Source organism: Thalassophryne amazonica, chromosome 8, assembly GCF_902500255.1.
Source record: "Thalassophryne amazonica chromosome 8, fThaAma1.1, whole genome shotgun sequence".
In the NCBI taxonomy this organism is placed as follows: Eukaryota; Metazoa; Chordata; class Actinopteri; order Batrachoidiformes; family Batrachoididae; genus Thalassophryne; species Thalassophryne amazonica.
Window position 1 is genome coordinate 104497466 of NC_047110.1, and position 26661 is coordinate 104524126.

A 26661-nucleotide genomic window follows, 5' to 3' on the forward strand; every position below is an offset into this window, starting at 1 on the left:
ATTAAAGCATTAGTCCAGTAACCAAAAAGAAATAAAGATCTATAGATCTATAGACCTGGGCAACCAGGGCAGCTTGACCCGGTTGCCCAGTAATTCCATAAAAGATGAAGAGATAAAGAGAATAGATTAAAGCAAAAACTTTGGTTCCGTTCAACATTTAAAAAAAGGTACCAGTTTGTTCCCCATGTCATGTGGATTCAGAATATACAAAGTTTTTATGGCTACATATTATAGTTTGGGAGTTTATCCCGGACAGACAGAATTATATATATATATATATAAAAAACGCGCAAATCAGTTGGCACAGATCAGCTGTGTTTTGACAGGTGAATGACAGAAACATGATAAAACATGGATTTCCAAGTGAATTTTAATATTTTTGACCAAAATGAAACGTTTGAGGAATGGGAAGAGGAGGAGAGCAAACGAGAAGAACAGCAAAAGCAACGGCATAAAGATTTAACATCGGACGAACTGGACAAGATTGAAGACAGGAAAGAAGAAGAGAACGGTTCTATCCTTGCGGGCTGCCGGAGCGCTCTAAATCAAAACAGCGACCGTAGTTTCTGGACCTGTTGCCAGAGTTGGCTGCAGCTCCACAAAACGGGGGGGCAGTGTGAGTGGCCCACTATGCGGCGCGAGCCCGGAGACAGTAAACGCATCGGAGGCTTATCAAGTTCTGTTAACTTAAATAAATATTTGTGTGTTAGCTCACTGTGTGGGTCCATGGTATAAGCGGATTAAACAACGAGAAGCCGTGCATTATACGGTCTGAATGCACTTTGCGGAGTAACACCACTTCGCTTAAAGTCATGGTGTTTTAGACTCCGCGTCGTGCATTCAAACCGCATAATGCATGGCTTCTTGTTGTTTAATCCTTACACACACACACACACACACACACACACTCTCTCTCTGACCTACCCTACAGGGGATTTTATGGGAATCCTAGACCCTTTCTTGAACCCCTGTATAACTGTGCAGTCTTGAAAGACTGCTGCCTTACCTGAAAACAACTACTTCAGCATGGCAGGAAAAAAGGTTTCATCAGTTCTACACACTTCATCTCTCTTCTCCCAAAAGAGAGAAATTCTTAAACCCACCTCAGCTTCTGAATCCTTCAGCTTCTGTTTCTTCTCTTTAACCTTCATTTCAAACACCTGCTCCATTTCAGCCTCCATTTTCTTCATTTTCATCACGTGCTCTCTCCGCTCCTCTTCCATCTGTGCCAGCGGACTCCTGATGATCACGGCAAAGAGAGATGTTAATTCAGCTATGTGGAGATAAGCTCTCGCACTCATTTTGTGTGACTGGTATAAAGTATGAGTAAGTGATTAATTTGACAGTTTGATGCGTGTTTTTGTCGAACGTGCTGTATGTGCAGGCGGAGGGCAGTCTGAACTCCGACCGTTAGCCTGAGCCAGTGTCAGCTCTGGTTTTGTGACTCGGTGCCTACTTGGTCAGTTGTCCTTTGGTCTTAGAAGTGTCCACTCCATTACAGGTCACGGCAGCAAGTTTCTTGCTACGGTAGTTCTCATAATGGACATTGTTGGTGACGTCCTTTAGATCCTGCATGTGGGTCCTATTGGGGGGGAGGGGGGGGGGTGCATAAGGGTAGAGGTAAAAACTTAAGAGGCTCTAAAATACAATAATGACTCAGTCTGCTGCTCCTCTGCACACAAATTCTGTTTTAAATCAACCCGTTAGTGCTAATTATTTCTAATTTGTTGTACTTTTGTTCTGTTCCAGCATTTCTACTGACGGTAACAAAATATGTCACGCCAAGTTATTTTTCACATTTAGTGCAAAATGATACCGTTTGACTTCAACACTTATAGTTTTATGACAACACAAAGAAATGCTGAAGAACGTGATAGTGATAAAGACACGTGCATTATTCAGAATTCTCCAGAAAGCAGGTGAACAAACAGGAAGTGTTGCATTTGTGTTTAGATTAGATACAGTCAAATATAAGGGACAGTTTGCAAAAACCAAACTGAACAGGTGGGATACGTCTGTGTCCCGTAACCTGTCAGGGTTTATTAATACCTAAAAACCGCTAACAAACTGGCATCCTTTAGTCCTGCAAGACTATGGAAGAGCGCCGTGTTGTCACCATGTTGTAGCTGATGAACACCGTCTGGAGTAGCTGTGGAGTCCAATTCCTGATCTGCATACACAACTGCGACCTCGACATTTGACAACTTTTGCATGTTTGTGTGTGCGTGTGTTACTTCGATTGTTCCGTTTATCATCAGCTGCTATTTGAAGTGAGAGATCTTCACTGCACAAAGCTTCCCACACTTCATGCCTCCATGTCTCCCTGTTTGGAACGAGGGCCTCCCAGTTCTACTAGTATCAATTTAGCCCATATTTATTAGTTATGGCTGCAACTGAGTTTCGACTGTGACCTAATTTTAGGTAGGTCACAAGGGTCACAGAGCACTCGTGCAAAGTCATGGACTATTTTAGTCCAGAGAGCATGTGTTTCAGATATCAAAGGAATAAATACATCAAAGCATTGATTAGTTACTGTGAACTAATTTTAACAGTCACAAAGGTCACAGAGCACTCGTGCCAAGCTCTCCAATGTTGTCAATTTTTCAGTCATTTACAATAATCCTACACATTTTGTGCAATAATACTTGTACGTTCGTGTACAATATCACTTGAACACTCGTGCAATTTTACGAAACCATCTTTCTGCTTGTATATAGTGTAATTATTCTACTGTATATATTGTTATTCTGCACAGAACTTTACTTCCATATTTTCATAATTATTTTTCTTTTACCTTATTTTTGCACTGTTCTGTGCTTGTCCCTGTGCTGCTGTGACATTGTCAAATACCCCGTCTTGGGACTATTACAGGATTATCTTATTTTTGTCCAGAGAGTGTGTGTATTCGATCTTAAAGTGATACTGGTGGTAGGGTTTTGACCGTGACCTAATTTTAAGGACTCGTGTACAGACTTGTCCAATATTTTAGTCTAGAGAGCATTTTGAACCAATATGAAAGCGTTGCGGTACTGCAGCAAAAAAGGCTTGGTGAAAAGTGATGCAAATTAATGGTTGAGCTAATAGGGTGAATAGATGGAATAGTTTGACAGTGTTGAATGCTTGGTCTCCAAAGTAAAGATCAAACAAGCTCAACATCCATTGGATTCTATGACATGTGACATGTCAACCTGCAGCATGATAACTAAACATGACACATGGTCCAAACTATTCCTTTTTAAAACTCTGTTAATTAATAATTTGCAATGCTTTTTTACCAAAATTGGGGCAACTTTAACTTTTGACCCCTGTACAAACTGAAACTGACCGTTGTCACCATTCTTCCTGTTTTTACCCCATAACTCCAGAACATTTAGACATAGATAGTCCAAACTATACCTTTTTGGAATCTTTATGATCAAGCGAATAATGTGATATAGTTTTGAATATGTTTAGATTTGACCCGTGTAATTCTTCAAATTACCCCTACCTGGCTGCCTATTGAAAATTTAGTTGGCTAATCGGTTATTTCAAAAGAACGTCTAATGACTATTTGTACTGAATTTGATGCTTGTATCACCATTTGAAGGATCCCATTCTAAACGTTGTCTTATCTGCTGCACTATTGAAAAGGAAGCGTCAAATGAGGAGGGAAAAAAACTCAGATCTGCCCAACAGCAACAAGCAAAGTAAGATTAAAAAGTGTCTCTTCACTGACGGTTAAGAAGTCACGTTACACTCGAGCTCAAACCACTTTCTGACACAGCAGAACAAATCTCTATCGTACCTTATGAGCATGTTTCGCAGCACGGTGAAGTCGCAGTGCTCCCCGTTCTCCACTGAAATGCACAGAGAAACAGAAATGTAGAAAAAAAGAGAGATACGTCAAAAAATGCCAACATTAAGTGAGCACTTTTATGGTTTCTCTTAGTAACCCAGAGAAATATCTCATGTGCAGAAAACAACGCTGTGTACGATACGTATGATTTGAACTTTACAACATGTTTATGTCTACGTCACATTGTGGCTGAAACAAGAAAATAACTGCAGTGGACTCTGGGTAATATTTGGTGGACTGGTTAATGATGTTATTATGTATTCACATAAAGAAGCAGCCTGTTGTTTTTGTGACCAACACAAATATAATCTACATTATTTACAGTTCAATCTAATGGTAACATGAAGTTAAAACCAATAAAATTCATGTTAATAAGACATACGAGGGCTGTCAATAAAGTAACGGTCCTTTTTATTTTTTTCAAAAACTATATGGATTTCATTCATATGTTTTTACGTCAGACATGCTTGAACCCTCGTGCGCATGCGTGAGTTTTTCCACGCCTGTCGGTGACGTCATTCGCCTGTGAGCACTCCTTGTGGGAGGAGTCGTCCAGCCCCTCGTCGGAATTCCTTTGTCTGAGAAGTTGCTGAGAGACTGGCGCGTTGTTTGATCAAAATTTTTTCTAAACCTGTGAGACACATCGAAGTGGACACGGTTCGAAAAATTAAGCTGGATTTCAGTGAAAATTTTAACGGCTGATGAGAGATTTTGAGGTGATTCTGTCGCTTTAAGGACTTCCCACGGAGCGGGACATCGCTCAGCGCTCTCAGGCGGCGTCATCAGCCTGTTCAAGCTGAAAACCTCCACATTTCAGGCTCTATTGATCCAGGACATCGTGAGAGAACAGAGAAGTTTCAGAAGAAGTCGGTTTCAGCATTTTATCCGGATATTCCACTGTTAAAGGAGATTTTTTTAATGAAAGACGTGCGGACGCCACAGGAAAAACACCTCTGTTGAAAGCCTTAAGGACAAGTTGGAACATGTCCTGCTGTTAAACAATTTCTCATATACTCACTCCACTGAAAGCCATCAAAAGCTGCCTGGATTTTACAAATGGTTATCAACACGGAGGTGTTTTTCCTGTGCCGCCGCACCGCGTCGGCTGCGTCCCGACGCGTGGACCCGTCCGCACGTCTTTCATTAAAAAAATCTCCTTTAACAGTGGAATATCCGGATAAAATGCTGAAACCGACTTCTTGTGAAACTTCTCTGTTCTCTCACGACGTCCTGGATCAATAGAGCCTGAAATGTGGAGGTTTTCAGTTTGAACAGGCTGACGACGGCGGCTGAGAGCGCTGAGCGACGTCTCGCACCGTGGGAAGTCCTTAAAGCGACAGTATCACCTCAAAATCTCTCATCAGCCGTTAAAATTTTCACTGAAAACCAGCTTAATTTTTCGAACCGTGTCCACTTCGATGTGTCTCACAGGTTTAGAAAAAATTTTGATCAAACAACGCGCCAGTCTCTCAGCAACTTCTCAGACAAAGGAATTCCGACGAGGGGCTGGACGACTCCTCCCACAAGGAGTGCTCACAGGCGAATGACGTCACCGACAGGCGTGGAAAAACTCACGCATGCGCACGAGGGTTCAAGCATGTCTGACGTAAAAACATATGAATGAAATCCATATAGTTTTTGAAAAAAATAAAAAGGACCGTTGCTTTATTGACAGACCTCATATGCGTGAACTTTCACTCATTCATTTATTAAAAAAAAAGTACACACTGACGGGACCATATCAACCAGTTTGATGTCAGAGACCAACAGTCATTGGCTACTAAAATAAATCCACCTGTTTCAACACCCATTAAGGAAAATAATTCATTAGGGAGTCATGTAGCAGAATTTGATTGATTTTAGGGATGTGGACTTGGACAAGAGGACTGAAAATTCAAACAAAACAGCAGAATTAGGAAGAAAAGTGATTAATGTGATTTTGAATGAAATGTGATTGTTGGCACTAGTGTAGATCACAAACAGTGATTTTCATGCAGAGTCATCTGCAGACACTGTGGATAATCTGCAGCTCGGGCTGGCCAAGTAATTCAACCAGTCAGGTGGGTCACCAGTGGATGAAGTAAATCATTAGCAAGTAAAATAGTGAGTATATTCTGTTTATTTTTTGACATGCAATAACTTGTCAAACTTCTCTCGCTTTATTCTGTAGCAAACTGATCCAAATCCCTCTCAGTGTCATCGGCACACAATATCAGTAGTCTCTCTCTTCTGGAGTGCACGTACAGACCCTGCACTGACTGTGGCCTTTAAATATTAAATACATCAATCAAAATGGATACACATTCCTGAGCTTTCCAGCAGGTGGCAGTATTTTTTTCATGTTTAGATACATGAAAAAAAAAGTTTGTTATTAAATATCAGTAAGTTGATTTTATTATGGAAAAAAATATAAAAGAAATTAAAAACAAACAAAAAATTTAATGAAACCAAATGCACCACAAAATATAAGAAAATGTTTTGAACTTCACCGATCTAGTCTATAAAAGAATGATCAGCAAGAAGTTATAAATACATATTGGGCTCAAACATAAAAATATCCAATATGGCCATTTAACACCAGAGTGAAGAGAGACACATGACAGCAATAATTATTTGAATTAGCGCATTAGCAGAAAAAAACAAACAAATGGCAAACATTAGGACATGATCACACAGGATGGTTATAATTACCACATAGTGTATACATGTGGTTTCAGGTGATTTCATTTGGAAGTGTTCTACGAAATACAACCAATGCTTTTACAATTTCTTAAGTGAGATGTTGCATGTAACCCACTGTCTATGCTCAGAAAATATACACAGTGAAGAAAATAAGTATTTGAACACCCTGCAATTTTGCAAGTTCTCCCACTTAGAAATCATGGAGGGGTCTGAAATTTTCATCTTAGGTGCATGTCCACTGTGAGAGACATAATCTAAAAAAAAAAAAAAAAAAATCCAGAAATCACAATGTATGATTTTTTTAATAATTTATTTGCATGTTACTGCTGCGAATAAGAATTTGAACACCTGTGAAAATCAATATTACAATTAATATTTGGTACAGTAGCCTTTATTTGCAGTTACAGAGGTCAAACGTTTCCTGTAGTTTTTCACCAGGTTTTCACACACTGCAGCAGGGATTTTGGTCCACTCCTCCATACACATCTTATCCAAATCTTTCAGGTTTGGAGTTTCAGCTCCCTCCAAAGATTTTCTATAGAGTTCAGGTCTGGAGACTGGCCAGGCCACTCCAGGACCTTGAAATGCTTCTTATGGAGCTCCTCCTTAGTTGCCCAGGCTGTGTGTTTGGGGTCATTGTCATGCTGGAAGACCCAGCCATGACCCATCTTCAATGCTCTTACTGAGGGAAGGAGGTTGTTTGCCAAAATCTCGCAATACATGAGCCCTTCCATCCTCCCTTCAATACGGTGCAGTCGTCCTGACCCCTCTGCAGAAGAGCACCACCAGAGTATTCTGTTTCCACCCCCATGCTTTACGGTTGGGATGGTTTTCTTGGGGTTGTTCTCATCCTCTAAACATGGTAAGTGGAGTTGATTAAAAAAAAGCTCTATTCTGGTCTCATCTGACCACATGACCTTCTCCCATGCCTCCTCTGGATCATCCAGATGGTCACTGGTGAACTTCAAACAGGCCTGGACATGTGCTGGCTTGAGCAGTGGGACCTTGCTGCCCTGCAGGATTTTAAACCATGGCAGCATCACGTGTTACTAATGTAATCTTTGTGACTGTGGTCCCAGCTCTCTTCAGGTCACTGACCAGGTCCTCCTGTGTAGTTCTGAGCTTTCTCAGAATCATCCTTACCCCACAAAGTGAGATCTTGCATGGAATCCCAGACCGAGGGAGACTGACAGTCATCTTGTGTTTCTTCCACTTTCCAATAAATAATAATAACAGCTGTTGTCTTCTACCAAGCTGCTTGCCTGTTGTCCTGTAGTCCATCCCAGCCTTGTGCAGGTCTACAGTTTTGTCTCTGGTGTCCTTAGACAGTTCTTTGGTCTTGCTATGGTGGACAGGTTGGAGTGTGATTGATTGAGTGTGTGAACAGGTGTCTTTTATACAGGTAACAAGTTCAAACAGGTGCAATTAATACAGGTAAAGAGTGCAGAATAAGAGGGCTTCTTAAAGAAAAATTAACAGGTCTGTGAGAGCCAGAATTCTTGCTGGTTGGTAGGTGTTCAAATACTTATTTGCAGCAGTAACATACAAATAAATTATATATATATATATATATATATATATATATAAAATCATACATTGTGATTTCCAGATTTTTTTTTTTTTTTAAGATTATGTCTCTCACAGTGGACATGCACCTAAGAGGAAAATTTCAGACCTCTCCATGATTTCTAAGTGGGAGAACTTGCAAAATCGCAGGGTGTTCAAATATTTTCCTCACTGTATATATATATATATATATATATATATATATATATATATATATATATATTAGAGCCGGGTATCGATTTAAATTTCAAGAATTAAGATGCAGAATTGATTATTTCGATTTGATCCAATATTGATTTAGGTTAGTGTTATTAAAACAGTTTTTGAGCTGTTACCTAATTGTCTAGTTATGCAACATCTTCTTCTTTGTCTTTCGGCTGTTCCCGTTAGGGGTCGCCACAGCAGATCAATCGTTTCCATCGCACCCTGTCCTCTGTATCTTCCTCTGTCACACCAACCACCTACATGTCCTCTCTCAGCACATCCATGAACCTCCTCTTTGGCCTCCCTCTTCTCCTCCTGCCTGGTGGTTCCATCCTCAGCATCCTTCTCCCTAAATACCCTGTGTCCCTCCTCTGCACATGTCCAAACCATCTCAATCTCGCCTCTCTGACTTTGTCTCCAAACCGTCTCACCTGAGCTGTCCCTCTGATATGTTCATTCCTAATCTTGTCCATTCTTGTCACTCCCAAAGAGAATCTCAACATCTTCAGCTCTGCCACCTCCACCTCTGCCTCCTGTCTTTTTGTTAGTGCCACCGTCTCTAAACCATACAACATAGCTGGTCTCACTACTGTTTTGCAAACTTTCCCCTTCACTCTTGCTGATATTCTTCGGTCACAAATCACTCCTGCCACCTTTTTCCACCCACTCCATCCGCCTGCACTCTCTTCTTCACCTCTCTACCACACTCTCCATTACTTTGGACAGTTGACCCCAAATATTTAAACTCATGTACTTTCACCACTTCCACTCCTTGTAACTGCACTATTCCACTGGGCTCCCTCTCATTCACACACATGTACTCAGTCTTGCTTCTACTGACTTTCATTCCCCTTCTCTCCAAAGCATATCTCCACTTCTCCAGACTAGACTCAACTTGCTCTCTACTCTCACTACAGATCACAATGTCATCTGCAAACATCATAGTCCATGGGGACTCCTGTCTCATCTCATCCGTCAACCTGTCCATCACCACTGCAAACAAGAAAGGACTCAGAGCTGATCCTTGGTGTAATCCCACCTCCACCTTGAATGAGTCTGTCATTCCGACTGCTCATTTCACTGCTGTCACACTATTCTTGTTACATGTCCTGCACTACCCTAACATACTTCTCTGCCACTCCAGACTTCCTCATACAATACCACAACTCTTCTCTTGGCACCCTATCATGAGCTTTTTCTAAGTCCACAAACGCACAATGTAACTCTTTCTGTCCTTCTCTGTACTTCTCCAACAGTATTCTCAGAGCAAACACTGCATCTGTAGTGCTCTTTCTCGGCATGAAACCATATTGCTGCTCACAGATCTTCACCTGTTTTCTAAGCCTAGCTTCTACTACTCTTTCCCATAACTTCATGCTGTGGCTGATCAACTTTATGCCTCTGTAATTACTGCAACTCTGCACATCACCCTTGCTCTTGAAAATAGGAACCAGCACACTTCGTCTCCACTCCTCAGGCATCCTCTCACTTTCCAAGATATTATTAAACAATCTGGTTAGAAACTCTACTGCCATCTCTCCTAGACATTTCCATGTCTCCACTGGAATGTCATCTGGACCAACTGCCTTTCCACTCTTCATCCTCTTCATAGCAGCCCTCACTTCTTCCTTGCTAATCTCTTGTACTTCCTGATTTACTCTCACCACATCATCCACTCTTTTCTCCTGCTCATTTTCTTTTTTCATCACCTCTTCAAAATATTCCCTCCACCTTCTCAGCACACACTCCTCATTTGTCAGCACATTACCATGTGCATCTTTTACCACCCTAACCTACTGCACATCCTTTCCAGCTCTGTCCCTTTGTCTGGCCAATCGGTACAAGTCCTTTTCTCCTTCCTTACTATTCAACTTCTTGTACAGCTCGCAATATGCCTTTTCCTTTGCTTTTGCTACTTCTCTTTTCACCTTACACCGCATCTCCTTGTACTCCTGTCTACTTTCTTCATCTCTCCGACTATCTCAAAACTTTTTCGCCAACCTCTTTTTCCTTATGCTTTCCTGGACCTCTTCATTCTATCACCAAGTCTCCTTGTCTTCCTTCCACTGTCCAGATGTCATACCCAGTACTGCCCTAGCTGTCTCCCTCACCACATCTGCAGTACTTTTCCAGTTGTCCAAAATTGCTTCCCCTCCAACCAGTGCTTCTCTCACCTGCTCACTAAATTTCACACAACAGTCTTCCTCCTTCAGCTTCCACCACCTGATCCTTTGTTGAGCTCTCACTCTCTTCTTCTTCTTTACCTCTAAAGTCATCCTACAAACAACCATCCTATGCTGTCTAGTGACACTCTCTCCTGCTACCACCTTACAGTCTGTGATTTCTTTTAGCTTGCATCTCCTATAAAGAATGTAGTCCACCTGTGTGCACCTTCCTCCACTCTTATATGTTACCCTGTGCTCCTCCCTTTTCTTAAAGTAGGTATTCACCACAGCCATTTCCATCCTTTTTGCAAAATCAACTACCATCTGTCCTTCCCCATTCCTATCCTTGATACCATATCTACCCATTACTTCCTCATCACCTCTGTTCCCTTCACCAACATGCCCATTGAAGTCTGCTCCTATCACCACTGTTTCATGCTTGGGCACACTCTCCACCACCTCATCTAACACACTCCAGAAATCTTCTTTCTCCTTCATCTCACAACCTACCTGTGGGGCATATGCACTGATGATATTCATCATCACCCCTTCAATTTCCAACTTCACACTCATCACCCTGTCAGACACTTGCTTAACCTCCAACACACTTTTAACATACTCTTCCTTTAAAATGACCCCAACACCATTTCTCTTCCTGTCCTCACCATGGTACAACAACTTGTACCCACCGCCGATGCTCCTGCTTACTTCCCTTCCACTTGGTTTTTTGCACATACAATATGTCTACCTTTCTCCTCTCCATCATATCAGCCAGCTCTCTCCCTTTACCAGTCATACTACCAACATTCAAAGTCCCCACTCTCATTTCCGCCCTTCTAGTTTTCTTCTCCCGCTGTTCGTGGCAACGTTTTCCTCCTCTTCTTCGTCGTCTTCGCCCAGCAGTAGCCCAATTTCCACCGGCACCCTGTTGGGCAATAGCACCGGTGGCGGACATTGTTAACCCGGGCCGCGACCGATCCAGTATGGGAATTCGATTCTGAGTCTGCATAGTTGGGTTGGCTTGTTTTACGCCGGATGCCCTTCCTGACGCAACCCTCATTTATACGGGCTTGGGACCGGCACTCAGAATGTACTGGCTGCACACCCCATGTGGCTGAGTTCTAGTTATGCAACATAATACTAGTATTATATTGACATTTGGGGCAGCACGGTGGCTTAGTGGTTAGCACTGTTGCCTCACAGCAAGAAGGTCATGGGTTCAATTCCCGTGGCCTTTCTGTGTGGAGTTTGCATGTTCTCCCCGTGTTTGCGTGGGTTTCCTCCGGGTGGCTCCAGTTTCCTCCCACATCCAAAGACATGCGGGTTAGGTGGATTGGAGTCTTTAAATTGTCCGTAGGTGTGTGTGTGTGTCTGTGCTTGTTTGTGGTAGTTGGTAGTTACTAATGATTGCTATAAGACAGATGGCATGGACCAATCCCCCTGCCAGAATGATGGAGTTGTATTTTTATTTTACAAACATACTGAAGGGCAGAATTACTGAACAGATCCAGGGCAGCCAAAAGAGGGCACCAGAGGCACCTGGTTCATTGGCCCTAACATAGGTGCATTTCTACACCCTTCCATGTAGTTTGGCCTGATGCCTTGCTTCTGTTAGAATAAACTGTTAGAATAATTATGACAAAGGGTTTTAGATAATATTACAAAGATTATGTAATGAGTAGTGAAAATTTTGTAATTTACAGCTCTCCCAGATGCAGTGAAAAAAATTATATATAGAAGATTTTGATTTCAATGATTAATGTCTGGCAGATGAGCGGGTGGCAGAGCTGAGTCTTGAGTAGGCCTGAAGGACCAATGGGGTGGTTCCAGGATGCTGGTTCCAGTGTCATGTCCCTCTGACGTGCTGTGGACCAATCAATGAAACACAGGTGACGGGGGGCGCCAGCTTGAAAACCCCTATAAATTTGCAAAGTTTTCAATCATAAGGTGCTGCCCTTTGATGAAGAAAGAGAGACTGAAGTCCAACACCCCACAAGGTGAGGTGGCAGTGATGACACGTCATATAATGAAAACACTATGTTTTTTTTGTTTTTTTTTTTAATTAAAGTGACCCATTCATGACAATGCTCATGTCCTATAAGGTAATAAGTCCCTTCGGCTGCTCCCTTGTTTTCACTGAGGATCTATATGATAATTTGGCACAAGTTTTTTGCCAGATGTCCTTTCTGACGCAACCCTATATTACATGAAGAATGGGCGGGGGTGGGTTTGAACCAGGAACCTTCCACACTGGAAACAAGCACACTTAACCACTTGGCCACCACCAAGCAGACAATGCTTATGTCCCATGTTTAAAGAAGATGTACTGGGCCAATTTGTATTCACAGAAGTACAAGGTGATACAGCTTTTAATCCAATGTTCAGAAAGTAAGGTATGAGCGGGTATTGTCTAAGAATTTCAATATTTGTCTCTTGATCTTGAGAATTACAGCTGGAGGACTTTTTGCATAACCTTCCTATTCAGCTCTGCTACTTACGTTAATTGGGTGGCAGCAAGAACTGAAGTCAGGACAAAAAAGTAACCTCAAGTCTTGACAATGTATGTCCAAAGAAGAAGTTCGTCTTATACAGGTCCCAAGGCTCATTGGTGCTGGTACCTATCTCCAGATTCTGTAGCATGAAGAGACTCTACGACTCTCTCTGGATGGGACACCGGTCAAAAATAGGTTACTTCCACAGCCAATCGCGGTAACTATCTACAGCTGTTTGGACTGAGACGGTGCAGATTAAATCCCTTTTCCAAGGACATATATGCAAATAATATGATTGTGATTGGAGCCCGGGTCTAGATATTGGCACACCCCCTATTCCTTCCTTCTCCACTGAGCTAGATCTAGATCCCTCATGCCCAAAGTCAAGCCCTAATTCACAAGAGGAAAGTGGACTTGAGGAATGACTAGGACTTGCATTGCCAAATAAATGGTAAATGAACTGCATTTATATAGCGCTTTTCCATCTGCATCAGACACTCAAAGCGCTTTACAAATAATACCTCACATTCACCCCGATGTCAGGGTGCTGCCATACAAGGCGCTCACTACACACGGGGAGCAATAGGGGATTAAAGACCTTGCCCAAGGGCCCTTAAGCCGGGGTCCCACCGAATACAAGTCCGAATACGAGTGCTTACGAGTCTGCAAAAAGTCCATTATCCGTTCGCCTGGCTGAGAGGCTATTTTTGGAACAGCTCTCCTCTTGCGCACACAATTCCACCTGCTCTGTGCGCTGGACTCTATATACAATAATTATTTTGTAGTGGATTAATCATTTTCTGCCAAACCTTGGATGCTGAAAACACTTCTAGAATCAGCTGTTTCATCTGGACGCTTTTTTCCCCCCTCTCTTTCCTGCTCCATGTGGGATGTATTTTGAACAGCTTAAGGTAATTATTTTTAATGTTTTTTATAGCTTGATAAAACAGTTCCTTGCTGTAAAAGTATGTCTGCATGTTGATGTCTGTTGTATGTAAAAGTATGTTGATTTAATATCTTGTTAATGGATCACATGAGCTCCGCTGTGTGTGCGCACTGAGGCAGGACCTGAGAGGCTATTTTTGGAGCGGCTGTCTTGCGCACACAATTCCACCTGCTCTGTGTGCTGGACTCTATATAAAATAATTATTTTGTAGCAGATTAATCATTTTCTGTCAAACCTTGGATGCTGAAAACACCTTTAATCACTTCTGGAATTAATGGCTCACATGAGCTCCGCTGTGTGTGCGCACTGACGCAGTGACTCATCATCACGCATCAAACAAGCATTTAGGCAGAATGCCAGCTCACAAAAGAGTGATATTTCAGTCAATATTGGACGAACACAAAGTTAAAATTTGGGTGACTGCGTGAAGGTGGATGTGTGTTTAAAGCCATGGAAGATAACGCCAGTGGAGCAGCTAAGAGCAGGAGCTGTGCGGCAACACAGGTGGAGAGTGCGCAAAAGACCGATTTTGAAGACATAACACCAAGTTAAAAGTTGTATCATGATAACTTGTAAGCTGCGGAAGAAATAAAGAAATATATATATATATATATATATTTTTTTTTTTTTTTTTTTTTTTTTTTTTTTTTTTGAAAATGATCCACAGGTGTATATAATAAAACGGCCACCTCATTCTGTATGCAGAACGGCACCGCACGCAAAAGAGCGCTTTTGCAGAAATAAACGGACGACCACAAAGTTAAAAGTGGATTCGCATTGTAAAAATGACTGTGTTTAAAGTCAAGGAAAAAATAAAGCCAGCAAGCCATGGATGGAAAGGAAGCCACTTATAAAGGGCACAGAGGCGGCTGTCCATGAAAGGACAACAGCAGCGCACGCAAAAGAGCGATTTTGCAGAAATAAATGGACAAACAAAGTTTTGTGTGTTTAAAGCGCAGAAGAAAAGCCAGAGAGCCGCGGAGCCAGCGAGGAGCACAGAGGCAGCTCTCCAGGAACCCGTGGTTGGGGTCTAGCTGGTCTGGTGCATTACAAGTGGACAGCAGCCTGGCGCACAGCGCACAACTGCAGAACTGTGCTGGAGTGTCTATTTTTGGACTGCGTTAAAAAAAAAAGAAAAAAAGAAGGGACATCTTTAAATGCTGCTGTGAATCTGTGAATTGAAAACCCACACTTTGAAGGGACCAGGTGTGGGAGGGCTGGAGGTTTAGACCAAACTCATGCCTAAACGTGCACCAACATGGCGTTATCATGGCGCTATCATGGCACTACGTGGATTAGTGTGGCTGATGCGAGCCATTCGAGGCTGTAATGACAGGTCAGTCGTGGCTCACTAGAGGCTGCTACGCGGCACATGCGTGGTACAGAGAGGCACATAGTGGCACCTTCATAGTGGATACATGATAGATCAAAACGTGGGTCATTCTTCAAATAATCACCCCACACCCATGCGTGGCTCCTTCTTCAGCCTTCATTATTCGGTGGGGACCGAGGTTTTAGTGATCTTCCAGGTCAGATGGGGATATGAACCGAGGATCTTCTGGGTCCAGCCCAATGCCTTAACCACTAGACCATCACCTCCCCAAAGACTTGACCATGCCAAGACTTGAAAGGCTCTCTTAAATCTGGTAAGTTCAAGTTCAAATATCAACCACCTTCTGTTGAGTCATCATGACACCCCCCCCCAAAGGCTCGTATCTAGTCACAGCCTTTAAATGTTGGAATGTACACATTACAAAAACTAAGTAACAGGTCTCATTTCAACATGACAGAGGTACACAAACAGCGAGTTGTTATCTCGACAATGATGGTTAAATGGTTAGATGGGACTCTGGAAACAAGGTGTTGCTGAGAAAATATGCTGTGTAGTTCAACCTCCAGCCTCTTCTTGATCAAAAACCATGGTCCTTACTGGTTAGCCTTTTCACCGCCAACTGTCAGTCAACATCAAGGGAGCACATAAGGACACCTTACCATTGATGAATCTTAGGGAGTCTCGCCCCTTGGCCTCCCAAGCCAGCCAATGACCTCCTGTTTCTTCTAGAGGAGGGAGCTCTGACAAAGGGGAAGGGGTACGGCTTTTCAGTTACTGCATCCTGCAAGGGCAAAATCTGGGTCTGGAGGAACTGGGCAATTGTGGCTCAGTACTTGGCATGGTTCTAACATGTTTGGCCCAGATTTGGCCCCGGTCAACACCAAAACCTGCATGTGTTTGAGTTGCCTGGCCTAAAGAGCACACGGCTTGCACAGGGAGTGAGTTGATTGGTTGGAAGGGTGCTGCACAACACTCTACAGTGACCAGCCAGGGACGCAAGTCTCAGTGAGGAAACAGGTGCAGGAGCTAAGAGAGGTCAAGGGTCACAGAAAAAAAAAAAGGGGGTTGTAACCATACAGGCTAACTGTTGATGAATGGCAGAAAATACCTGATGCAAACTCCACGAGGTTTAATCCACGTTACCTTAGTGATTTGTAAATCAGTGTGTCCATCAGGTGTTTTGAGCCCGACTGCTTTAGCTACGAGCAGGACTTATTCAGACCATGATGATGATGAGGATGCTTCTTGATTGAAGTTGATAATGAGTAGAATTTATGATATCAAGCTGTATGTTACCTTGATGACCAACATGAGTTGCTACAAAATTAATCCACTGTTAGCTGCTCATGAACCTACAAGCAGTGCATTAGAACGATGGATCCCAATCCTTGGTCCAATGGCAGCCAGAGATGGACTCTGTTCTGTCGCCTTGCACCAACACAAGCGGCTCAATTCTTGCAAATGTTTATGAGCTGAGCCATGTGGTAAAGCAAGGCTGGAATTAAAAATCACAGCGCACTGTGTGCAATTCCACAGGAGCAAAGAAGGGAACCACAGCGGTAAAGTTATGGTTCTATCATAGTCTTTGCAAAAGCACCAAACAGCCTTTCTCCATGACTATTTACAGTATCAGACCTGGGACAAAAAAAAAAAAAGTTGCTGGAAACAATAAAATTTAATGTTAACATGACCTGCTGAGATTGCCTAATAGGAAAGTTCTGTATTAATTGATATAAAGATTGTAATTTATTCATCCATACTACTTGGCTCTTTGCTCCATGCTAACACAGTTTTCCTAAGAACTTAACATTTGTAAAGTGTATTGACTGATGGATAAATATTACTACAGGAAATAAGTACATTCCTGATTTCAACAGCAATGGCCTGAGTCAGGTTTCAGGTTTATCATATATTGAACAAATGTTAAATGGACTGCATTTTTATAGCGCTTTTTCAATCTGCATCAGCTGTTCAAAGCACTTTACAATAATGCCTCAGATTCACCCCGATGTCAGGGTGTTGCCATACAAGGTGCTAACTACACACCGGGAGCAACTAGGGGATTAAGCACCTTGCCCAAGGGCCCTTAGTGATTTTCCAGTCAGGCTGGGATTTGAACCAAGGATCCTCTGGTCTCAAACAACAAAGGGGCAGCGTGGTGGCCAAGTGGTCAGTACACTTGCTTTTAAGGCAGAAAGTTCCCGGTTCAAAACCACTGGTGCCCATTCTTCATGTGATGTGGACTTATATATAATATATATACTCAACAAAAATATAAACGCAACATTTTTGGTTTTGCTCCCATTTTGTATGAGATTAACTCAACGATCTAAAACTTTTTCCACATACACAATATCACCATGTCCCTCAAATATTGTTCACAAACCAGTCTAAATCTGTGATAGTGAGCACTTCTCCTTTGCTGAGATAATCCATCCCACCTCACAGTGTGCCATATCAAGATGCTGATTAGACACCATGCTTAGTGCACAGGTGTGCCTTAGACTGCCCACAATAAAAGGCCACTCTGAAAGGGTGAAGTTTTGTTTTATTGGGGGGGGATCCAGTCAGTATCTGGTGTGACCACCATTTGCCTCATGCAGTGCAACACATCTCCTTCGCATCATCCGTGAAGAGAACACCTCTCCAACGTGCCAAACGGCAGCGAATGTGAGCATTTGCCCACTCAAGTCGGTTACGACGAGGGGGAACTGGAGTCAGGTCGAGACCCCGATGAGGACGACGAGCATGCAGATGAGCTCCCTGAGACGGTTTCTGACAGTTTGTGCAGACATTATCTTGGTTATGCAAACCGATGTTTCAGCAGCTGTCCGAGGTGGCTGGTCTCAGACGATTTGGAGGTGAACATGCTGGATGTGGAGGTCCTGGGCTGGTGTGGTTACACGTGGTCTGCGGTTGTGAGGCTGGTTGGATGTACTGCCAAATTCTCTGAAACGCCTTTGGAGACGGCTTATGGTAGAGAAATGAACATTCAATACACGAGCAACAGCTCTGGTTGACATTCCTGCTGTCAGCATGCCAATTGCACGCTCCCTCAAATCTTGCAACATCTGTGGCATTGTGCTGTGTGATAAAACTGCACCTTTCAGAGTGGCCTTTTATTGTGGCAGTCTAAGGCACACCTGTGCACTAATCATGGTGTCTAATCAGCATCTTGATATGGCACACCTGTGAGGTGGGATGGATTATCTCAACAAAGGAGAAGTGCTCACTATCACAGATTTAGACTGGTTTGTGAACAATATTGAGGGAAATGGTGATATTGTGTATGTGGAAAAGTTGAGTTCATCTCATACAAAATGGGAGCAAAACCAAAGTGTTGCGTTTATATTTTTGTTGAGTGTATATATATATATATATATATATATATATATATATATATATATAGAGAGAGAGAGAGAGAGATGAGATGAGAGAGGAGAGATGCGAGAGAGAGAGAGAGAGAGGGAGAGAGAGAGAGAGAGAGAGAGAGAAATCCGGAAATCACAATGTATGATTTTTTTGATAATTTATTTGTATGTTACTGCTGCAAATAAGTATTTGAACACCTACCAACCAGCAAGCATTGTCTCTCACAGACCTGTTAATTTTTCTTTAAGAAGCCCTCTTATTCTGCACTCTTTACCTGTATTAATTGCACCTGTTTGATACTGTTACCTGTATAAAAGACACCTGTTCACACACTCAATCAATCACACTCCAACCTGTCCACCATAGCCAAGACCAAAGAGCTGTCTAAGGACACCAGGGACAAAACTGTAGACCTGCACAAGGCTGGGATGGACAACAGGACAACAGGCAAGCAGCTTGGTAGAAGACAACAACTGTTATGATTATTTATTAAAAAGTGGAAGAAACACAAGATGACTGTCAATCTCCCTCAGTCTGGGATTCCATGCAAGATCTCACTTTGTGGGGTAAGGATGATTCTGAGAAAGCTCTGAACTACATAGGAGGACCTGGTCAATGACCTGAAGAGAGCTGGGACCACAGTCACAAAGATTACATTTCGGAACACATGATGCTGTCATTTTTTAAAATCCTGCAGGGCAGCAAGGTCCCCCTGCTCAAGCCAGCACATATGCAGGGCCGTTTGAAGTTCACCAGTGACCATCTGGATGATCCAGAGGAGGCATGGGAGAAGGTCATGTGGTCAGATGAGACCATAATAGAGCTTTTTTTTTTTTAATCAACTCCACTTACCATGTTTAGAGGATGAGAACAACCCCAAGAAAACCATTCCAACCGTGAAGCATGGGGATGGAAACATCATACACTGGTGGTGCTCTTCTGCAAAGGGACAGCATGACTGCACCGTATTGAAGGGAGGATGGATGGGGTCATGTATTGTGAGATTTTGGCAAACAACCTCCTTCCCTCAGTAAGAGCATTGAAGATGGGTCATGGCTGGGTCTTCCAGCATGACAATGACCCCAAACACACAGCCAGGGCAACTAAGGAGGTGCTCCGTAAGAAGCATTTCAAGGTCCTGGAGTGGCCTGGTCAGTCTCCAAACCTGAACTCAATAGAAAATCTTTGGAGGGAGCTGAAACTCCAAACCTGAAAGATCTAGAGAAGATCTGTATGGAGGAGTGGACCAAAATCCCTGCTGCAGTGTTTGAAAACCTGGTGAAAAACTACAGGAAACGTTTGACCTCTGTAATTGCAAACAAAGGCTACTGTACCAAATATTAACATTGATTTTCACAGGTGTTCAAATACTTATTTGCAGCAGTAACATACAAATAAATTATTAAAAAAAAAAAAAAATCATACATTGTGATTTCCGGATTTTATTTTTTTTTTAGATTACGTCTCTCACAGTGGACATGCACCTAAAATGAAAATTTCAGACCCCTCCATGATTTCTAAGTGTGAGAACTTGTAAAATCGCAGGGTGTTCAAATACTTATTTTCCTCACTGTATATATATATATTTACATTTAGTGCAGTAAACATTTGCATGTCTAACTCTGCATTGACGTTTTCATCTGTTCAGGGGTGACAAGCAGTTTACTCTAGAGTTCTTTGTGCCTCATACAATAACATTTTAGTCCATTAGCTTCTGCTTGCTAACGTGGTGTCTGTTCTAAGTAAATAAATAATGTGTGGCTAAGATTCATTTTGCTCCTTGTTACAACCCTAAACACCCATGTCTTTAAACTTTGGACCTTGTTGCTAGACAGGTGCAATACCAGCACACCACTGTGCTGTTACTGGCAACAGTTATGCTTTCAAATAAGAACATGCCATCTAAACAACATTGTGTGGATGTACTGCAACTTATCTTTGCTATGCTCAACAGTAGGGTGATGCGCTCATAACGTAGGTGCTTTGCACCAAGAAAGCGCACAGTTCAAAGCCCCAACATTTTATATCCCATGCAGTTTATTGTGTGCCATATTTGAGAGTATGAACAAATAGCTTATCTGGTCTTATCGACTGTAGGAATTCTTGGGTAAAGTAGCAACAAAATAGTCTGAGCAACTGCTGACTGGTCCAGCACACACTATGGAGGTTAGGTCTTTAGTTTGGTCTGTTTGCTGTTTTTACATTCAACATTTTGTGCACGCTAAGTGTTAGCAAAGAGCACTGGGACTAACTATCCAAATAGAGCTTTGCAATCTATATTTTTGTTAATCTCTACAGATTTCCAAAACATGGAGTGTTTCAAAATTCCAGCATGTTTCAATAGTTAAGTTTAGCCCAAGTCTGATTCGAGCACTGGTTTAACCATCAGCTTAATGCGACAGCACAGCAACAGAAAAGTGGAAAGAAGGGATGGAGTGATGGGGGGGGGGGGGGGTCACACTGATTAAGGAGAGACGAGGGGGAAAAAATGAGGCTGAAATAAAGTGAGAGATGGTATCGTTTACCAAAAATGCCCTCTGCCAGTCATGGAAAAGAACAAAGAAAAAAGGACAAGGAGAGAAAAAGAATGAAAACATGAAAGACTGAAAACCAGTCAAACACAGAACAACAAAGGTCGTTTATCTTGCATAAAAATACACAGTTTGTCTTTTAAGAAAATTAAAATTGATTGAAAAAAAAAACAACAGTGAATAAATTGTTGGTTTATTCACTGTAGAGAAAAGTGACATCATCAGTGTGGGCAGGGTCACTTTTTGTTTGTTGGCAAAAAAACAAAAACAAAAAACCTTTAATTCTTTTTTTTAAATTTTCCCTATCACGCTCAATTCATCACTACCAAAAGCAGTGTGCATTGTAATATCTGCCAGATATAATGTAGGACAATAAATTTAAAAAATGTTGAAAGTATTAAATCAAAATTTGGCAGTAAACTATCCAATAAGGGCACAAACTGGGGCCGGTTCCTCCAAGTCCTTCAGTCCTCGCACACTCCCTTTGTTGGATGTCACTGCGAGGGCGTAACACAGTACGAATTTCATGCACGACTACAACACAACCATTTATAGCATTTATCCACACCCCTCTGCTCAGACCGTGTGGCTCATGCCTCCAAAACCAGGGACAGAACTTGGAGGAACCGTCACCACAGCTGATGAACAAGTGTGGGTGGGGTTGGAAAGGAGGGGTTTCCACAAATAATAAAATGAAATATTCCTCACAACCCTGGTACTTTGTCCTGGTTCCACATTAAATCACAGCATAACAGAGCTGAAGACTAACAGTTGCTAAAACAAAAAATAAGGGTGTGTGTCCATTTCGAAAATGTAATTCATACTTCTGTGCAAAACATTTATATAAAAGGAAGATGTTTCACAAGCAATTAAAGACAGAAATTAATCTGAGCCATTTAAAAAATAAGTATCTGAGCCTTGCACTGGAAAATGCACTGTGCCAGTAATTGTGGGCGGTACCACTGTGGTATCATGGTCATTGCCTTTGTGACATGCATCATAACATGGATTGCCCAACTCTGCCAACAACGTAAGAAATCAGGCCAACAAAAACCCAACAATATATATTTGTTAATGACAGCAAAGAAAAATAACAGACAAAATAATAAAAATTAAGGCAAATCCTTTAAATTAATAATCATTTCTGTGCATCCGGACCTTTGATCATTCTTTATCTGTTCTGTTGAGCTCCACACTTTGGTCAAAACAGCTGTTAATTGTTTTTCCTTATAGATGTAACTGGCTACAAAGTTATTTTCACATGAAGACATAACAATTGTGTAAATACTGTTAAACTATGATTCTGTTGTGTGAACAACTGAACTTTTATGCTACACTCTCATTTAAAGGGGAACTATGCAATATTTTTACCTTAACTGTGCTGTAATTGTAATCCCTAAATGACTTATTTTGGGGAGTATGTGGAAAGATAAAGAAGCATGCAAAACTGGCACAGACCTGGAGTTCTTGCTGTTGCACCTGCAAGTACACTGAGCTAAACTCTTTGTTCTCTATATATTTGTGGGTACTGTCACTTTCTTGACATGGTTTCATGGATTGCATTCGCTGGCTCTGTTGAAAAGACACGCACATGGAGAGCAAGGAAAAAGGGATGGGGAGACCTGGCAGTGAGTTTTTTTACAACCGTTTTGTGGCATATGTACTCCGAGCTGTAGGGGGAGCTCCATAGAGAAGAATGCAACCAAAACAAAAACCAAACAAACAAATGAAAAAAAAACAAACAAAAAAACAAACAAAAAAAACCTGCATTAATTATTAATTAAACATAGCCAGGAGTTTGTTAAAGGTAAAAATGTAAAAATTAAAAATCTGATAATTTTTTTCCTCCCTGATTTTAACATTTAAAAACAGACTTGAAAATGAAAGTAGTTGAGGTTAAACTCTTGCTCGAATAAGATTACCATGTAGTACAAAACCCGTAATACCGTGATATTCATAACATCACAGTTTAAAAAAAGAAAAATACTGTAATATTAATTTTAGATCATATCACCTAAGCTTGTGTGTGAGATAACGTCACACAATAAGTGTGTGGTTGACCTGTAGGTGGCAGTAGTGAGCTTGGACATTTATATCTCTGTGACTTTAGCTCAATATCTGTTACCGCGTCTCAGTTAGTTACAGAAATAAAATAATCGCCTTCTAAACTTAATAGTATTCTTACAAGCTTTGCTCTGTAGCAGCATAGATGTCATAAAGCACAATGCAGTTTTTTAGGGCATGACTAAAAGTCTTATTTTTAAATTATTATTATTATTTAATTTCTGCCTTTATTGCTCGTGAAGTGATGGCTCGGTCCTGACAGATCCTGTTTGGTTGGGATGGCTAAGACTGGATGTCCTGGTGAAACAGAAGAGAGCTGAAGGTCTGTGGTATCTGATGTTCTTCAGGTTGGAGGAAACACTAAAATCTGACCTTCTATAGCACTTCCTAAGCTCACTTAAGCCCCTTTCACACAGAAGGAGAGTGTAGCGGTCGCCACTACCTGCCACCAACACATCGACAGGGGTGTGGTGAGTGTTTTCAACATGTCCAAAAAACTTGCCACTCAAAGCCACTTGTCACACGCCACTAATTCTAGAAAGCATGGGGTTGTACAGAAACTCCAAATCCAAGATAAAATGGAAGACAACAGAAACAAAGTTGATAAAGCACTAGCCAGGAAGCAGCAGAGAGCACGCTACTTCATACGCCACTGAACTCCACACACACACAGCAATCGCACTGTGTGAATGCGCAGCAGTAACAACGCTGTCACACGCCGGCAGTCGCTATTTTGGTGACTACATTTGGCGTGTGCACAGTGAGTATAGCACAGCAGTGGTTGCCACGCACATGCCTTCTGTTTGAGACGGGCTTTAGGTGTGTCTGAAATATTTATTATGTGCATTTGTATGAATTTTTAATTCATTACCTTAACATCATAACTGATTATTATTTTTAAAGTGGGTTTTACAGAGTGATCTGTTTCTTTTAATTAAACACACATATCATTTCTGATATGCACATCGTGACGGGGGTGTTACACTGGTGTCTGTTCCAAGAATGGTGCTTGAAACGGTCATTCCCGCTAGGATTCAGTGCCACTTGCTTGCTGCTCAGTGACCAGAGAAGTACCAGCTCTGCAAATACTCAAACATTAACGCTGATACGGAAATGACATCCCTGAACAGGATCTCCTACTCTGCTCCAGGAGTTCAACTGCAAGTGTCTACCCATTTACTCACACCTGATTTATTAATTCTGGTGTTTCCTACCTCTTGAATGACTTAACACACCTGAGGTAATTAGCGCAGAGAGCTCAAAATCATGCGGGCCAGGTGCTCTCCAGGAGCAGGGCAGGGGATCCCTGTTCTAGTTGCAGGAAATGAGAAATGAAGCGGTCAGAGTGTCAGGCTTTTCACCTGTCCAGGATCTTAGTCCTGATCCAGGCTTTGAATGACACTCGGGATGCAGCCACTAGCGGTGTGTAACTCCTGGAGTCATGAGGTTTACGGAGAGAGATGTTTGGCGATGCCGATATCTGTGCAGGAGAAAGACAGTCCAAGTCTTTCAGGTCCTGATGCTGCAGGTCTACTGTACCGTTGTGAGACTTGGGCTCTAATAGTCCTGTCAAACATAGATTTTTTTTATTATTATTATTATATAATGTATTTGTTACTGGGTGTGCACACACCCACATCTCACTGTTTGTGCTCCTCGCCAGCAGTACCAGATCCGACAGTCGGGGACGGTGATCACCTGGGAATTCGGGACTTGGCGGCTCCAGTATTCACCAGGTTCGGTGGCGGCGGAAATCGTGTGGTTCCGGCTCTTCTCAGGACAGACGTCTTCTATCCTCGAGCCTGCCCACACGTCACCTTTGTGTATTGACTGCTATCAGATTCTGAGATTGTCTGTATATTCGTTGTGCACATTCACAACATTAAATTGTTACCTTTTGGCTCATCTATTGACCGTTCATTTGCGCCCCCTGTTGTGGGTCCGTGTCACTACACTTTCCCCAACAATACTACTGGAATGAATTTGAATAAGTTGTTTGTTTTTTTTCCCCTCACCAAAATGGATGCTGCACTCACTCCAGTTTATCATCTGGAATAGTCCCAGATTGCATTTCAGAGCTTCTAGAATTCAAACATTTTCATACACGTGGTGTTGGGGGGTAATTTTGAGTTTCAGTTTTTTTTTTTTTTTTCACCACTTTCATCCCTGAATATGTGAAATCGTGAGTCACGTTTGTGCGGATTAAAGTTACTAACTGGGACTCCTGCCTTGTTGCGAGAAAGAAATGAGAATCGTCCTCCGTTCTGTTCACACAGCTCCAAACGCTGCGCGGCTCTCTGTCGAGTCAAGTTAGAATGACAGAATCCGGTCGGAATTAATAACTTCAAAGAGAAACACCGTTTTATTTTTATTTATGTCCAGAGATCAAGGATACAGTGACCACTTTCATATTTATTTACTTTAAGACTCAATGAAATACACAGAAAACCTGTAAAGCCTACTTTTAGTACAAAATTCACAAGAGGTATCGATAAGGGAATCGATAAGGAATCAAATTGATAAGCAGAATTGATAATGGCATCGATATTGATAAAATCTTATCAATACCCATCCCTATATTTTAGTCATCTGTGTTGTTCTCTGCGTTGGGGTCACCAGTCATGCTTAAATGATCACACTCTACAACTAGCAAAGAAAAGTTACACCCCATTTGTCATATTTGTCTTTTAATACAAATCTAAAGTTTTATGTACTGTATGTTGGGTCAATTTTTACACAGTGGTATCAAAAATGGCACAAAATATTGGTGTTTTCAAGGTAATGTATCAAAGTTAGAACTTCCAGTATCACAACAACAGTAGCTGGAAAAAAGTAGCTACAAACAAAATTATTTCAATATGTTCACAAACAAATTTGTGTGTAAAAAGCATATGTGCCTACCACCCTTTAATGAATGGTGCAGTCACCCTGCACCATTCACAAAACAGTACTACTCGTGATGCTTTTGCTGGGAAAAATGTAAAATTATTTGTGCTCCTGAAAAAACGTCACAGTCCATATCTCGGCTGATGCTCTCTATTTTATTTTATTTTATTTTTTTTTAAACCATGGACGTAAGTGAACCTACCTTCTGCCACACCCCATGGGTATTGGCGACCTCTGACCTTCTTGCCGTTCACCTCAATGACTACGTTGCTGCCAACCACTGCCAGCGGCATCTTCTCCTGGAATGGGATGACAAGCAACATGTCAGTCTTTTACTCGAGAAGGTAAAGCATTAGTGAAACATGATATGTGCCACTTTGAAAATAGAAACCCTCTACAACTTTGAGGACAAATTGTCTCATGAAAAAAATGAATAAAGTGCCAGTATAACAGAGAAAAGTTAAACAAGAGCAATCTGAGATTTCTGATGTCCACCAATCCGGATCTGAATCACCTCCAAAATTTAATGGAGTCTTCCGTGCCCTAATATCTGTGGTGAAAAGTTTGTAAAAATACATGCAATAC

At 41.8% G+C, this 26661-nt stretch overlaps 1 protein-coding gene across 4 annotated transcripts in view; it reads right to left on the reverse strand.

Annotated features, from left to right (window-relative positions):
• The window catches only part of LOC117516232 (septin-7-like), a 94435-nt gene that overhangs the window by 11721 nt on the left and 56053 nt on the right, over positions 1-26661 (reverse strand). For 2 of the 4 annotated variants that reach the window (XM_034177157.1, XM_034177156.1), the window contains exons 8-12: positions 26279-26375; positions 21121-21132; positions 3785-3836; positions 1457-1582; positions 1104-1239 (exon numbers count right to left, since the gene is read on the reverse strand). In XM_034177157.1, coding sequence (XP_034033048.1) covers positions 1104-1239; positions 1457-1582; positions 3785-3836; positions 21121-21132; positions 26279-26375 — 423 coding nt within the window. The remainder of the gene's footprint in view (positions 1-1103; positions 1240-1456; positions 1583-3784; positions 3837-21120; positions 21133-26278; positions 26376-26661) is intronic. The other 2 variants (XM_034177159.1, XM_034177158.1) reach the window with 1 other exon arrangement.